At 43.6% G+C, this 17,171-nt stretch overlaps 1 protein-coding gene across 4 annotated transcripts in view; it reads left to right on the top strand.

Annotated features, from left to right (window-relative positions):
- The window catches only part of LOC140198135 (uncharacterized), a 198,424-nt gene that overhangs the window by 90,609 nt on the left and 90,644 nt on the right, over positions 1-17,171 (top strand). For all 4 annotated transcript variants that reach the window (XM_072259089.1, XM_072259088.1, XM_072259091.1 and 1 more), the window contains exons 4-7: positions 813-1,073; positions 2,096-2,212; positions 11,799-11,900; positions 15,733-15,846. In XM_072259089.1, coding sequence (XP_072115190.1) covers positions 813-1,073; positions 2,096-2,212; positions 11,799-11,900; positions 15,733-15,846 — 594 coding nt within the window. The remainder of the gene's footprint in view (positions 1-812; positions 1,074-2,095; positions 2,213-11,798; positions 11,901-15,732; positions 15,847-17,171) is intronic.

Genomic DNA, 17,171 nt, shown 5'->3' with positions numbered 1-17,171 from the left:
GCAATGGATAGCAGAATGGCTGGGAGGCAGGGGGCAGCAAGTGGGGAAAAAGGGGCCTTTTCTGGTTGGCTGCTGGTGATGAGTTGTGTTTCTGGGGGTGGGTGGGTGGGGTCGGTATTGGAACTGCTATTTTTCACATTGTTTGTCAGTAATTTAGATAATGGATTGATGGCTTTGTGACAAATTATGCAGATGATACAAAGATCATTGGACGGTTAGGTAGTGCTGAAGAAGCAATGTGCAGCAGGACTTTGACAAATTGGAAGAATGCATAAAAAAGTGGCAGATGGAATACAGTGTTTGGAAATGTATGATAATGCATGTTGGTAAAAGGAACAATAGTGCAGGCTATTATCTAAACAGGGAGAAGGTTCAAACATCACTTCCTGAGCCTCTCATTCATATGTACCATCATCCTATTCCTGCTGTGACTGGCACATCTATGAACTTGCAAATGAACATCTAAAACAGAGATGAAACAGTTTTGAGTCTTTGCTTCCACAGCTCTGAAGAAGATCGTTTGGAATCTTTGAATATTTTTGAGGCAGAGGTAAATGGATCCTGGATAAACAGAAAGGTGAACTGTTATCGTGGGAGATGGGAATATCTACCGTCAGGTTAGCTGTGATCTTGTGCAATGGAAGAGCAGGATTGAGGTTTAAATGGCTTTTATTTCCATTGTTGTGTATATATTTGGTGTGTAGAACCGACTGTACTTTTGTACCTTTGTACATATCTGGTACAATGTCACATGGTAAGATTGCATTCTACATCAAGATAGGAATATCATGGTTTCATATTCTCTCCTTTAGATGAGCTGTCAGAAGGTTCCATATTGACCAACATCGAATCACTGGGTTTGACGGTCGAGCTCACCTGTGATGTCACTGGAGATTCGAATGTGTATCAGTGGCAAAAGAATGGAGGGGAAATCTCCCAGCATCACCAACTAACAGATGAAAACAGAACACTTGTTATCCCAAGCGCTTCATCTGAAGACTGTGGAGTGTACACCTGTATCACAACCAATCCCGTCAGCTCCATCCAGACAAACTACTCATTAATGTTGGGAGGTGAGCTTCATTCATGAATGACATTTTGCAGTTAGCATTTAGACCATATGGATGGCCTATTGAATGCAGCCGATGCAAATCAGTGCGGTAGCAGAGAGAGGCAAAAGCTGAATTAATTGGGTTCACAGAATCACAGAATAGTTATCACAGAGAAGAAAGTCATTCAGCCATTTAAGAATAGATTGGTTCGATCACCTAGCAAACAACTGAATCCTATTGCTCTGTCCTCTCCCCACAGCTCTGTAAATTCTTTCTTTCAGTTACTTATCCAGACCTCTTATGAAATTACAGTTGAATATCCCTTCACTATTCCTGACAATGAACTCTAGACCCTGTCCACTACGGTGCATAAAAAAAATCCCCAAGGTATTATTTGTTCTTCTCCCGAAGGGCCTGTATTGTGCTGTAGGTTTTCACTTCGACTTTCTTCCTCTTTATGCCTTTTTTATCAGGAAGGCAAAGATCCTATCTTTGTCAAACTACTTTCGTAACCCTTTCTACAAATCTCTTGTTGGTGTAACCTTTTTAGAATTGGCTCCTTGACTTTGTATGCTCTTCTCATTCTTCCAACTCTTGGGATGGGATAAATAGGCAGATAATGCACTTCACGAATCAATTAGAACAAACTGCCCACATGTGCATTTGTGTAGCAGCCCCTAACATCAGCTGGAAAGTAGCACCAGAGTGTGTGGTGACACTTGCAGTCTGCCCTGCCCTCAGCACATCCGCAGGTTGTGTTGGTTGTTAACACAAACAATACATTTCGTTGTATGTTTTGATGTACATTTGATAAATAAATGAATCTGAATAATCCATTCTTGATTTGTATAACGATGCATTGTGATTAATGTTTCTCAGAGTAGAGTCAGTTGGTGTCAGCCTGGGTCACAGATCAGTGAGATTAGACCGGGGTTGGAACATTCCCTTCTCAGCAGGAAATTATGGAACATTATGGTTGTTGCATCATTTGTCATTCACTGCCCAATAGATGTATAATGATTTGAATTTAATTTTAATTTTAGGGTTTTCCCTCAAGGACATTATAATGATTGCTGTAATGACAGCAGGACAGGTGATTTATGCACCATCTCTTCGTTCAGCCGTGTTGCCGGACCAGTGGAGGTGGAAAACCCTCGGAGGTATCTGTCATTGATTAATTTGCTCTTGCGTGAACTTTCAGGCACCACCCAGTAAACCTGAATGAACTTTAACATAAACAAGGGAAAATATGGGAAATCAATTCACGACTGACAACTTTCCCCCCCACTTCCCCTCTGTCTCTGTGATCTGTGGGGTGAAATTGCCCATTTTTCCCAGTTTTGAGGTGCTTGGCAGTGACATTGAATGCCTGAAACAGTCCTGGAGTCACTTCTGACCAAACTGCAGAAGATATTTGGGAGAAGTGGCCATGAGAGGAGCCATCTTCATTCACTCGTGTTTGCTGCATTGTGTTGTCTCATCTCACTCTTTCACCAAGTCTGTTTAGAGGTGGGACTGAAGGAAAGATGCCCTTTCATCCTGATGGTGGCTGTGCCTTTGAAACAGGGACCTCTTTCACATATACGGCAGAGTTGTGAAAGGAGTTCTACTCCCCATCTAGTGTCAGGGGGTTTGAGCAGTTGTCTCTCAGACCTGCTGGTGAGCATACAGTACATGTGGCTCTTTCTTTCAGGCTTTGTGGCAATTTCTCTTGGGTGTTTGTAAAAGTTTATTTTGAAAGAACCTCTCTTTCCAATGCAGTTTTCCACGTGGGACACCTCTGTCTCCCAGAACCAAACAAGATGCAACACCTGCTTTATTACCTCTTCCCTTGCCCCATTCCTGGCACACATATAACCCCTCCAGGTAAAGCAGTGAGTGACTTGTACTTCCAATTCTATGTCCTCAGAGCAGTTTCCTGCACATTGGAGAAACCACTGCAGGTTGTATGACCACTTTGCAGAACACCGAGGGTAATAGTGAGCTTCCGGTTGCCTATCACTTTAGTTTTCTCTCTGATTTCCCGTCTTTAATCTCTTCTCCAGTTCCAGCAAAGCCCATTGAGGAGCAGCATCTCTTATTCCACATTGAGTCCCCAGAGCCGCAATAATGAATTCATCAATTTCAGATAACCAGCCATTCCAGTTTATGTTAGAACTGACCACTTCTGATACAAGATCAGAGTGTCTAACCATAACTGCTTTCCACTCTCCACAAATGCAGAAATTGAAATCTAGAATTCTTTTTAATTCCAGATTTCCAGCAACTGCAGTGTATCGTACACCGATGGTTTTTATTTCTCTCTTGTATTTCTCAGGATTTCTCTCACTCCTCTCTGTGACTAGAAACATCAAGTCTCTGCACAAATGCTGTTTGTACTGCTGAGTACCTCCAGCATTTACTATGATACACTCAGTGACCACTTTATCAGCTGCCTCCTGTACCTAATAAAGTGGCCACTGATTGTGAGTTCATGGTCTTCTGCTGCTGTAGCCCATCCACTTCAAGGTTCGATATGTTGTCTGCCAAAGATGTTCTGCTGCACACCACTGTTGTAACACGTGGTTAATTGAATTACTGTTACCTTCCTGTCAGTTTGATACAGTCTGGCCATTCTCTGACAAAATATTTTCAACCACAGAACTGTCACTCACTGGATGTTTTATTTTGCTTTTTGGTCCATTCTCTGTAAACTCTAGAGACTGTTGTGCATGACAATCTCAGGAGATCAGCAGTTTCTGATATTCTCAAGCCACCACATGTGGCACCAAGAATCACTCCTCAGTCAAAGTCACCTAGATCACATTTCTGCCCCATTCTGGTGTTTGGTCTGAACAACAATTGAACCTCATGACAATGTTTGAATGCTTTTATGCATTGAGTTACTGCCACATGATTAGCTGATCAGATATTCACATTAATGAACAGGTATACAGGTGTACCTAATAAAGTGGCCACTAAGTGTATTTCAGATTTTCAACATGTGGGGTTTCCAGTCACTATATTGTTTTGGACACATTCAAGGCATTGTGTTCAGCTCCAGTCACCAAGCAACCGGATAGATTTGAATGACCAGACAGTGATGTTACGATGGCTGAGCTGCAGGATTTTGCTTTTATTTAAATACAGAGAGGTGGTGATGGGAGATTTCAAAGTAGGAGGATCAATATCTGAGGAGAAGGAACAATTAACAATGTCAGTTAACATTTGCCCTGGAAGAGAAGTTGGCAGTGAAGAGGATCAATTGAACTAGATGGGCAGGATTAGAATAGGGATGGTACAAAGTACATTTATTATCAAAGTATGCAGAGTGGCATGCAAGAGTTTGGGCACCTCTGGTCAAAATTTCTGTTACTGTTGTGACCAAATTATCAGAAGATTGATGCCGATAAGAGAGATAAGAAAGAGACAAATGGGGGAAACATTCAAAATGCCAATAAGAGAGTGACGAGAGAGATTAACGAAAAGGAGACACGGTTCCGAGTATTGTCAGAGACCGGTTGCTTTGAACCTGAACTGTTTGAAGTTTGATGGACAGGCGATACCCCAGCAGGGGAATAAAAGGAACAAGTTCGCTAAGGCAAAGGACACACCACGACACCACGAGGTAACGAGACCCTGGAAGTACGGTGTGCCCCCACAAGTTGGTGGGAGTTTTGGAGGTCAGACCGCGGGACCAACCATAGATGCACAGGGTGAGAAGGTACGATCAGCGGGAACCTGGTGTGTGTGTCCACCCTTGCCTGGGTGCCGGGTTCACCGCAGGAGAACGTTCGTATCCGGAACGGAGGGGTCACAGTCGGTGACCTCAGAAGACATTAAAAAGGGCTCGCGCCGAAAGCTAACTGCGAGGAATATCAAAGGTCTGTTGAATCGGATTTGAATATCAGCATTCGCTCTCTCTCTGTCTCCCCAACGGCACAACAGTGATTACTGCAAACTGAAACTGAACTGAACTCTGTGTCACTTGAGACTGATCATTTTACCCCTAGACTGCGATAGAGCTTGATTGATCCTATTATCCTAGTTCGGTGTTCATGTGTGTTTATTCATTGCTAACCTGTTGCATTTATATCCTTACTATTAGAGTACTGTGTTACTTATTTCTTTAATAAAACTTTCTTAGTTCCAGTAATCCAGACTCCAACTAAGTGGTCCATTTCTGCTGGTTTGGCAACCCGGTTACGGGGTACGTAACATAAGTGGGGTTCTCGTCTGCGATTTTGAATGCTAGGTTTGGGACTGGGTAAATTGATTGGGTTAAAATTCCTAAAAGAAAGAAAAGGCAAACAGCAGAAATGGAGATTGAGGAATTTCTAAAGGCACCAACCTTGGAGGCATTAGAGGATGCCAGGAAAGCGGAATTGGCAGCTGTGGCCAAATGGCTGAATTCTTTTAAGAGGAAGTCGACAATGAGGAGAGTGGAGATGCACAGAGCTATCATAGAGCATTATGTGTCTAAAGGTGTGTTTCCCCAAGGGGAGCTGGAAGTGATATCTATTGGAAAACCTGGTGGAGACGCAGTACAGGTGCAGCTTGAAAAATTGAGACTCGAGCACGAGTTCCGGGTAAGACAGCTAGAAGACGAAGAGAAACAGAACGACAACGAGAAGAGAGAGAGAGGCAGTTGGAGCGAGAAGAGAGGGACAAACAGTTGGAGCGAGAAGAGAGGCAGTTGGAGAAACAGAGGGAAAGGGAATTTGAGCTGGAGAGGTTAAAGATGATGGCAGCGCAGGGGCCCATGCCGAACCAAGGTGGAGGGTTCAGGGCGACCCAGGAGGTTAGGCTGGTTCCCCCATTTGACGATACCGATGTGGATCGGTACTTTCTCCATTTTGAAAAAGTTACTGTAAGTCAGGGCTGGCCAAGGGATAAGTGGGCTGTTTTGCTTCAGAGTGTACTTAAAGGAAAAGCCCAACAAACTTACTCGGCTTTGTCCGCAGAAGATGCCCAGAGGTATGAGGCGGTGAAAGAGGCCATCCTCAGAATTTATGAGTTGGTCCCAGAGGCATACCGGCAGAGGTTCCGGAATGCAAGGAAGCAGTGGGGCTGCACGTATTTAGAATTTGCCCGTGAGCTGCAGACATATTGTGAGCGTTGGTGCACCTCGAAAGGGATCAATGGGGACTATGACAGACTGCTACAGCTAATCCTGATTGAGCAGTTTAAAGGTTGTGTCCCTGAAGGTATGAGACCTTACCCAGATGAGAAAGAAGCAGACGCTTTAGCCACAACTGCTAAGTTAGCGGATGAGTACACGTTGACACATAAAACGAAGTTTGCCCCAAGTAAAGGCTACCAGAAGGGTAGTCAGGACAGCGGGGAGAGTCCGCCAGAAAAGTCAGAAAGTAAGCCGGGGACTTGTGAGAAGGATAAGATAGACCGGGAGCAGTTTGGTAGGAAGTCTCCTGGGGTCGTATATTATAATTGTGGGAAAGTCGGACACTTTGCATCCAGGTGCTTTGCCCCAAAGAAGGAGACGGGGAACGGAAAAACGGTGGTTCCGACTGGCTGTATTGAGCTGGTAAGCAAACCGCTAGGAGAGAAGAGGTCTGATAAAGTTCAGGAAGGGTGCAAGAGGTTTATCTCGGCCATATTGGTGTTGTTGAAGGAGGGGTTAAACCCAGTTCCAGTACGGATCTGGAGAGACACTGGAGCTTGTCAGTCATTGATATTAAAGAGTGTGTTAGACTTTAGTTCATAGACCAAGACTGGGAAAGTCAGGGTCATGAAGGGCATTGGGAAAGGGACTGCAGCAGTACCTTTGCACCAGATACACCTACAAAGCGGCTTGGTCTCCGGACCGGTCACGATCGGGGTGAGGCCAGAACTACCGATGGAAGACATGGAAGTCTTACTCGGTAATGACCTCGCCGGTGGAGAAGTGTACCCAGCAGTGAGATTGACAAACCAGCCTGCCAGCATTGAGACCCCGCCCATGGACTCACAGGTTTATCCCGTTTGCGCAGTGACTCGGCGTATGTCCAGAAAGGCTGCAGAGGCTGATATAGAGTTAGCTGAGACGTTTCTACCAGCCTTGTACCGGGGGGGTTAGAAGGTGAAAAGAAGAAGCAGAAGGAAAAAGGAGGAAGTGAGGGAGTTGAGGCAGACCTAGCATTAGCAAGGAAAGACTTTATACAGGCACAGGAGTGAGACGAGGAGCTGATGGTTTTGATGGAGACGGCTCTCTCCGAAGCAGAATTAAAAAGGGAGCCAGTGGGCTATTATGTGAAGGAGGGAGTACTAATGAGAAAATGGAGACCCCGTACCGTGCCCGCAGATGAGGAATGGGGAGTTGTACACCAGGTGGTAGTGTCGAAAACTTATAGGGGCGAGATTTTTAACCTGGCCCACAAGATACCCCTCGGTGGACATTTTGCGGGGAGGAAAACAGTCGGAGAAATCATGAAAGAGTTCTACTGGCCACACAGGAGGAAGGATGTTATTGACTATTGTAGACGTGAGTTAACACCGTTAGAGGCTATTAACGTGTTAAAAGCTCATCACGATCAGAAAACAGATCTAGCTAGTGATATCATGAAAATTAATGAGGCTAGGGTGCCACCTGATAAGGGGAGGACCCATTTTGAAAAGATAAGTGTGGTGCTGACTAGATGGGAGAACTCCATTGTGTTGACCAACTTTGCTGATGAGTTCTCTCACTTAATCCCCGAACAAAGCGACCCGCTAAGAGAGCTAATTAAACGGCATGCACACGTATGTCCGAATGTCTCGAGGCGATGCAAAGAGCCGGGACATGGGATTGTTGTCACATCAGGTCAGCTTAGTGAGCAACACCCCTATAGGATGATTAATTCAGTGACAAAAGTTCTAAAGAACGCAGAAGCGTATATTGGCGATGTAGTGGTCTGGAGTGACACGTGGGAGGAGCACATTGTGGCAGTAGAGGAGTTGTTTAAAAAGCTATTTGAAGCCAGCCTGACAGTAAACCTCACAAAAAGTGAGTTCGGCCACGCGATGGTCACTTATCTGGGATTTGTGGTAGGACAGGGGCAGCTGGCACCGATGCAGGCTAAGGTGCGGGCTACCTCTGAAGTCCCCACCCCGACAGACAAGACAGCCCTGAGAAGGTTCTTGGAGATGGTGGGGTACTATCGGAAGTTTTGCAAAAAAAAACTTTGCGGATATTACCCACCCTCTTACTAAGCCCTTGCCAAAGAATGCTAAGTTGTTGTGGGGCGACCCTTGTTATCTGTGTCCGGGACGAAAACCACCGAGAAGTTACACTGATCACAACTCATTAGTGTTTTTGGCCACGATGAAAGATAAAACCAAAAGATTGCTAAGTTGGAGCCTGGTGCTTCAGGAATTTGATATTAAAATAACACATATAAAAGGAACGGAAAATGTGATTGCTGATTGTCTGTCAAGGTGTTGACAACTTAAAGTTCTCTGTATTAGCCAAATAGCTGATGAACATGTATATTTGTGTGTGTCTAATATTGTATTCATGCCTATAATTTTTACCCCGGTAAAAATCCTTTGAAGGGTAGGGGTGTGACCAAGTTATCAGAAGATTGATGCCGATAAGAGAGAGAAGAAAGAGACAATTGGGGGAAACATTCAAAATGCTAATAAGAGAGAGATGAGAGAGATTAACGAAAAGAGACACAGTTCCGTGTATTGTTAGAGACCGGTTGCTTTGAACCTGAACTGTTTGAAGTTTGATGGACAGGCGATACCCCAGCAGGGGGATAAAAGGAGCAGGTTCGCTAAGGCAAGGGACACCACGACACCACGAGATAACGAGACCCTGGAAGTGCGGTGTGCCCCCACAAGTTGGTGGGAGTTTCGAGGTCTGGCCGCGGGACCAACCATAGATGCACAGGGTGAGAAGGTACGATCGGCGGGAACCTGGTGTGTGTGTCCACCCTTGCCTGGGTGCCAGGTTCACCGCAGAAGAACGATTGTATCCGGAACAGAGGGGTCACAGTCGGTGACCTCAGAAGACATTAAAAAGGGCTCGCGCCGAAAGCTAACCGAGGAATATCAAAGGTCTGTTGAATCGGATTTGAATATCAGCATTCGCTATCTCTCTCTCTCTCTCCCCAATGGCACAACAGCGATTACTGTGAACAGAACTAAACTGAACTGAACTCTACGTCACTTGAGACTGATCATTTTACCCCTAGACTGTGATAGAGCTTGATTGATCCTATTATCTTAGTTCTGTGTACATGTGTGTTTATTCATTGCTAATCTGTTGCATTGATATCCTTACTATTAGAGTATTGTGTTGCTTATTTCTTTAATAAAACTTTCTTGGTTCCAGTAATCCAGACTCCAACTAAGTGGTCCATTTCTGCTGGTTTGGCAACCCGGTTAAGGGGTACGTAACACCGTGAATAGCTAAGCGAGTAAAAGATGATCTGATTTCCAAAAGGCATAAAGTTAAAGATGACATGTTTCTTTAATATTTTAAGGAAGATTACTTTTTTATTTTCATCTTTTACAGTTTCAAAATAACAAAAAAGGAAAAGGGCCCAAAGCAAATGTTTGGGCACCCTGCATGGTCAGTACTTACTAACAACCACTTTGGCAAGTATCACAGTTTGTAAACACTTTCTTTAACCCATTAAGAGTCTTCCAATTCTTGTTTGGGGGATTTTCACCTATTCTTCCTTGCAAAAGGCTTCTAGTTCTGTGAAATTCTTGGGCTGTCTTGCATGCACTGCTCTTTTGAGGTCTATCCACAGATTTTCGATGATGTTTAGGTCCGGGGACTGTGAGGGCCATGGAAAAACCTTCAGCTTGCGCCTCTTGAGGTAGTCCACTGTGGATCATTATCCTGTTGTAGAAGCCATCCTCTTTTCATCTTCAGCTTTTTTACAGATGATGTGATGTTTGCTTCCAGAATTTGCTGGTATTTAATTGAATTCATTCTACCCTCTACCAGTGAAATGTTCCCTGTGCCACTGGCTGCAACACAAGCCCAATACATGATCGATCCACCCCTGTGCTTAACAGTTGGAGAGGGGTTCTTTTTGCGAAATTCTGCACCTTTTTTTCTCCAAACATACCTTTGCTCATTGTGGCCAAAACGTTCTACTTTAACTTCATCAGTCCACAGGACTTGTTTCCAAAATGCATCAAGCCTGTTTACATGTTCCTTTGCAAACTTCTGACGCTGAATTTTGTGGTGAGGACACAGGAAAGGTTTTCTTCTGATGACTCTTCCATGAAGGTCATATTTGTGCAGGTGTCGCTGCACAGTAGAACAGTGCACCACCACTCTAGAGTCTGCTAAATCTTCCTGAAGGTCTTTTGCAGTCAAACGGGGGTTTTGACTTGCCTTTCTAGCAATCTACGAGCAGTTCTCTCAGGAAGTTTCATTGTCTTCCAGACCTCAGCTTGACCTCCACCATTCCTGTTAACTGCCATTTCTTAATTACATTACCAACTGAGGAAACGGCTACCTGAAAACGCTTTGCTATCTTCTTATAGCCTTCTCCTGCTTTGTGGGCATCATTTATTTTAATTTTCAGAGTGCTGGGCAGCTGCTTAGAGGAGCCCGTGGCTGCTGATTTTTGGGACAAGGTTTGAGGAGTCAGTGTATTTATAAAGCTTTGAAGTTTGCATCACCAGGCCTTTCGTAATGTTGACTGTGAACAAGCCATAGCCTTAACAAGCTAATTAAGGTCATAGTCATACTTTATCGATTCTGAGGGAAATTGATTTTCGTTACAGTTGCCCCAACCAACTTTGGGTCTGAGACCTTGGTAAAAGTTATCTGAGAGTGTAAATCTCTTGAAGTTTCCAAACATTTGCATGGTGCTCCTCTCATTTTTCTCACTCTAAAATTGTACAAGACAAAAATAATACACTAATCTTGTTTAAAATGTTGAAAAGAACGTTTCATCTTTAATTTCATGACTTTTGGAGATCAGTTCATCTTCTACTCACTTAATTATCCACACTAACAGAAATTTTGACCGGGGTGCCCAAACGTTTGCATGCCACTGTATACTATATGCAACATTGAGTTCCGTCTCCTTACAGGCAGCCACAAAACAAAGAAACACAATAGAACCCATTAAAAAGAAGACTGTCAAACACCCGATGTGTAGAAAAAAAGCAAACAATAAAATTAAACAGAGAATATTCAGAACTGAAGTTGATGAAAGTGAATCCACAGACACGAAGCCTGACACAGACACACGGTGGCTTTGTAGATAAACTGAAATTAGAACTGAGATGGGACAGAATCCAGTGAGAGGGAGATGCAATTTCAACACCAGGGCAACAGGAACATTTGGCAACATTGATCCAGTGGGCAAAGAGATGGGAGGGAACCACAGAGACAGGTGGACAATCTCAGTCACACCCATCGATGGGCATCTAACATGTTGTTGGAAGCAAAATTACAGAGACAAGAGCAAATCAGGGATTATTCTTGCACTTCAGGTTAATCTTTGAACAACTAATTTAGTGATGGGGAGGAAGACGGATAATGCTGAATCAGGTGCAGCTGGATCTGATGGTTTAAAACAGTTCTCACCAAGAACATTTACTGTTATATCATCTGCATTTGGGGGAGATGAGATGGAGGGTTTGCCATTGGTAACAACTGGGGTGAGAGGGTAACAGTTAAAGTGGGTCAATGGTGGGATTGTGTTTGCTCCCTGGAGAGCTAGCATTGATTGATGTCCAGAATGGCCTCCAGTGTCATAATCAGTCTGCATAGATTGTTAACGGCTTTCATATGCTTTTTTTATTTCTCCACAGGACATCTGGGATACAGATTTTATTTTCTCAGTCTGTCGATCTGTAATACTTTGTCATTTACCGCCATGTACATTATGTTAATTTATTGGTTTGTTGTTGAAGGTACGTGACCAATACTCTTATGATTCACAGTTGTTTAATTAAAAAATGTTTACTGTAGTTTCCTTGTACACAAATGTTAAGGAGAACAAAATAATTATTATTCTGGAATGATGCAGCTAAGTAATATTTTAATAATCATTATTATTATTCTTATAATTAATGATTAATTCTTGCCTGGATTGGGGAGCATGCATTATGAGAATAGGTTGAGTGAACTCGGCCTTTTCTCCTTGGAGTGACAGAGGATGAGAGGTGACCTGATAGAGGTGTATAAGATGATGAGAGGCATTGATGGTGTGGATAGTCAGAGGCTTTTTCCCAGGGCTGAAATGGTTGCCACAAGAGGACACAGGTTTAAGGTGCTGGGGAGTAGGTACAGAGGAGATGTCAGGGGTAAGTTTTTTACTCAGAGAGTGGTGACTGCGGGGAATGGGCTGCTGGCAACGGTGGTGGAGGCGGATACGATAGTGTCTTTTAAGAGACTTTTGGATAGATACATGAAGCTTAGAAAAATAGAGGGCTATGGGTAAGCCTAGTAATTTCTAAGGTAGGGACATGTTTGGCACAACTTTGTGGGCTGAAGGGCTTGTATTGTGCTGTAGGTTTTCTATGTTTCTAATAACATTCTCTTCAGAACTCATGGTATTGAGGTGAAGACAGATCAACCCTAATCCCAAGGGGCTGCCGATGTGCTGGATTTGATTGAGGTTTAAATGTGTTTATACAATGATATCACAGTGTCAGCACACAGAGACCAGTAGTTTATTGCCTCTGGGTTAGTTTCTTGGAGTTTCTACCCAGTTCCCATCATGAGAGATTCTAGTGGGATGCTCAATATCACCCTCTCAGGACAAGCTGAGGGGAGTAACTACAGGACCCACATCCCCCAAACCAGTGTGAGGGAAGTGTTGCATTTTCAGAAGTCTGGTCTTGGCCATTTAAACAAGTGATGGGGACTTCAGACGGTGTTACTGAGGCTACATTTACTCACTGAGAGGAGACCATGGCGGGTAGTCAGGAGCATCTCCAAGTTCCAGTCTAATGACACTGCAGTTTCCCAACAGGAGGATGTTGCACAGGGAATGACATCACCAGTGTTGTGGATGTGGAAACCCCACTAGGGTGTGAGGATGACCACTGTACACAGCACACTATTGAATTTCTGTGGAAGGCATTTCCACTCTGGAAAAAGTAAAACACTGAATCAAAACGGTGCTTTGTAAGGGAATTTCTGTGGTAACGTTTCTCAGTCCCAACGTGTGGAAATAACTTCCATCTACCATTAATATCTTGAGAACTCCAATTACACCTGAGTAAACTGCAGGGAATGCAGTCCTATTCTGTGTAATCTCTCATAATTTAACACTCCAGTACAGCTCTGCCTTTGGATGAGACATGAAACCAAGCAACCATTTATGTTCCCTGGGAGAATGTAACAGATCACCTGGTGCTATTTCCTAAAGAGAAACAAAGTTCTCACCAGTATCCAAGAAAACAATTCTCCCAACCAGCATCACTAAAGCAGATTTAGCTTGGTTGTCAGAGGCAGAGGTGGCAATGGATGACAAATAGTGTACTGCAGTGATTGGTGCTCGGTCCCCTGTTGTTTGTCATTCACGTTAACAATTTGGACAAAAATGTAGGTGACACGATCAGTAAATCCATGGACAACAGCACAATTGGTGCGATAGTGGACAGTGAAGAAAGTTGTCTCTGTGTGCAACAAGACCAAGATCATCTGTGTCAGTGGGCGTAGGAATGGCAGATGGTAATTAACTTAGGACAAGTACATAGTTCCCTGGAAGTGGTGACACAGACAGACAGGATTGTAAAGAAGGTGAACGGTGTGCTTGCCTTCATCGGTAGGGCATTGAGTACAAGGTTGGGACGTCACGTTACAACTGTACTATCTTTAGTCAGGCCACACCTGGAGTATTCTGTTCCAATCTTGCAGACGTAAATAAATACTACATAAATAAATGTAATCATAAATGAATATTACATAATCAGAATTAGGTTTATTAGCACCAGCATGTGTCGTGAAAATTGTTAACTTATCAGCGGCAGTTCAATGCAATACATAATAATAATAAATAAATAAATAACTAAATCAATTATAGTATATGTATATTCAATGGATTAAAAATCGTGTAAAAAAACAGAAATATTATATGTTAAAAAAGTGAGGTCGTGTTCAAAGGCTCACACACAACACGCTGGAGGAACTCAGCAGGTCGGGCAGCATCCGTGGAAAAGATCGGTCGATGTTTCAGGCTGGAACCCCGCGCGGCCCGAAACGTCGACCGATCTTTTCCAGGGATGCTGCCCGACCTGCTGAGTTCCTCCAGCATGTTGTGTGTGTTGCTTTGACCCCAACATCTGCAGATTATTTTGTGTTCAAAGGCTCAGTGTCCATTTAGGAATCAGATGGAGGAGGGGAAGAAGCTGTTCATGAATTGCTGAGTGTGTGCCTTTGGGCATCTGTACCTCCTACCTGACGGTAACAGTGAGAAAAGGGCATGCCCTGGGTGCTGGAGGTCCTTAATAATGGATACTGCCTTTCTGAGCCACTGCTCCTTGAAGATGTCCTGGGTACTTTGTAGGCTGGTACCCAGGATGGAGCCGACTAAACTTACAACCCTCTGCAACACACATCAAAGTTGCTGGTGAACGCAGCAGGCCAGGCAGCATCTCTAGGAACAGGTACAGTCGACGTTTCAGGCCGAGACCCTTCGTCAGGACTCGGCCTGAAACCCTTTGTCAGGTCTCGGCCTGAAACGTCGGCTGTACCTCTTCCTAGAGATGCTGCCTGACCTGCTGCGTTCACCAGCAACTTTGATGTGTGTTGCTTGAATTTCCAGCATCTGCAGAATTCCTGTTGTTTACAACTCTCTGCAGCTTCTTTCGGTCCTGTGCAGTAGCCTATCCCCACCCCTCATACCAGACAGTGATGCAGCCTGTCAGAATGTGATTAGACTAGAAAGAGTGCAGAAAAGATTCACCAAGATGGTGGGCAGAGTTAAAGTAGATTTTCACTGTGGCTCCCATTCACAGAATTTGTCTGAATTGTTCAGTCGATGTACATCAGTGAATAGATATCCAGAGTCAAAGCAGCTGTCAGAAACACTCCTGTTTCCTTCCTCTGTTCACCATCTGACGTTCCAACACAAACATCTGGAGTGATGGAGCTGGTGACAGTGACTGACATGTCTGAGTGTTCGATGAATGCCATGTACAGCTTTTTCTTCTCTGATGGACTGTTGACCACATCATGAAATGAGGGAAATTGGGTTGCAATCACATTGAATGCAGCCAGTGAGGAATTTCCACCAGTGAAGAACTGGCATCGAGCTCCAGTTATGAACAGCAGATTCTACGGAAACTGGTCAGAATTGGAATGGAAATTTCAGCAACTTTCTGTGAAATTTATGGGCTTCTCCATGATCAACTGTTGTGGATGTTGGGAGAATGAAACTATGGACCTTAATGAACTCCTTAAGGTCTGGCCATTGGAACCAGAAGGAGCAGCCAGTGCAGAAATTGGCAGCAGGTGACGTGTAAAGACTGGGCTGGAGACCCACGTGGAAAATAGAGTGGGCACCATGAATGATCCATTCTTGCCTGGCATTGCAGTTCAGTGTCTTGTTAATCTATACAGGGTCTGCTGGTGCAGGTCTGGGTCACAAGTTGGCACACTGGGTGGGAATTGGCATGTTCCCTTCACTGGGACATCAGTGTAAGAGTTTGGTTGTTGCAACCACTGGAAGTTTTCATTGACATTTCTCTGGAGTTTTGTTACATGTTTGCTTATTTGATTTATTTTTAATTACAGGCATTTCACCGCTGGACTTTGTAGTGGTTGCTGTGATGATCATAGGATTGCAGCTTTCTTCATTTTATATCAATTTTCTTCCATCTGTGACCAAGATCATGGAATTACTGAAAGGTATCTTTCATTGTTTAATACACACTTGGATATAAATTTGCAAGCAAGTGAAATGTGACATATTTTCAAAAAGAAAAAGATATCAAATTAAATCTTGTCTGAATTATCAACACCCTGTCCCAACTCTTCCAGTCCTCTACAATTGGTTGACGTTGTATTGTTCATTCCAGTTATGAGCTGATGTGTTGCAGTGACACAGAATGCCTGGAGATATTTGGGAATTGTCTCTGAACTGACTCCGGAGGGTCTTTAATAGAAGGGACCCTGAGAGGAGCTGACTCAATCCATTTGTGTTTCACATTGTGTTGAACTTCAGTGTAACACAAAATCAGTTTGGAGCTGAGGACCGAGGGAAAGTTTCTCCCATGATCCTGATAGTGGCAAGGTTAGGAAGGAGTAGGACTGTCTCCCTTGTGTCTGTCTTGGATACTTACAGCAACATTTTCATTCAGCAGCAGCTTTCAGCTCTGTGGCTTTTACCCCCAAATTCCTTTCCAGCTTATAAAACATCAAAATATTGTTATTCCTTCCTCATGTCCTCATTCAGGAACTTCCTGGCCAAGTCCACTTCAGAAATAAACTTTCAACACAGATTATAGTTCAAGAACAGTAGCAAAACCTCCAGCTCCTGGCATTAATATAATGAAAAGTACTGTGAAGCTTCAGAGGGAAATTGCAAAATAATATGTCAGCAAGTTGCAGGGAACAATAATGATGCAGGTGACCCTGGACTGAACATAGAGTTAGGTTTGAAAGGAGGAGCACAAGCGCAGAGTTTCAGACAGGGAAACTCAGAGTTTGGTCTTTGTGGTAAATCAAAGCACACACACCAGTGGTGGAGTGATGAAGATCAGGAGTTCACAGGAGGAGTGTTAGAGAAGTGAAGAAATTTCAAATGCATCTGGACTAAACTGTTGTAGAACTGGGTCAGGGAATGTGAGATATGAAGATTTAGCAGGTTCTGAGAGCACAGGTGAGATTTTAATCATTAGGCACAATAACAGGACACCTAAAACACACATCCCTGAATCAGCAAACATCAACATGGTTTAGTGAGAGGGAGATCATGCTTGATCTATTTATTGGCCTCTTTTTACAGTGATAATGTGCTGTGGGTAAAGGTGGATCTGCTGTGTTTAGATTTCCAGTGAACATTTACTGTGTCATATCAAAGGTTATTGTGAAGAATGTAAAACAGGAAGAAGACAGTCGGTATAAATGGATCTTTTCTGGTTGTCTGGATGTAAAAATGGATGCTGCTGTGTTTGGTTCTGTGAACAGAGATTTTCGTAATTTTCTGTAATGTTCTTGCTGTGGGAGATGAA

This window comes from Mobula birostris, chromosome 5 (genome assembly GCF_030028105.1).
Source record: "Mobula birostris isolate sMobBir1 chromosome 5, sMobBir1.hap1, whole genome shotgun sequence".
Classification (NCBI taxonomy): Eukaryota; Metazoa; Chordata; class Chondrichthyes; order Myliobatiformes; family Myliobatidae; genus Mobula; species Mobula birostris.
This window is presented reverse-complemented; position numbering and strand designations above follow the sequence as displayed.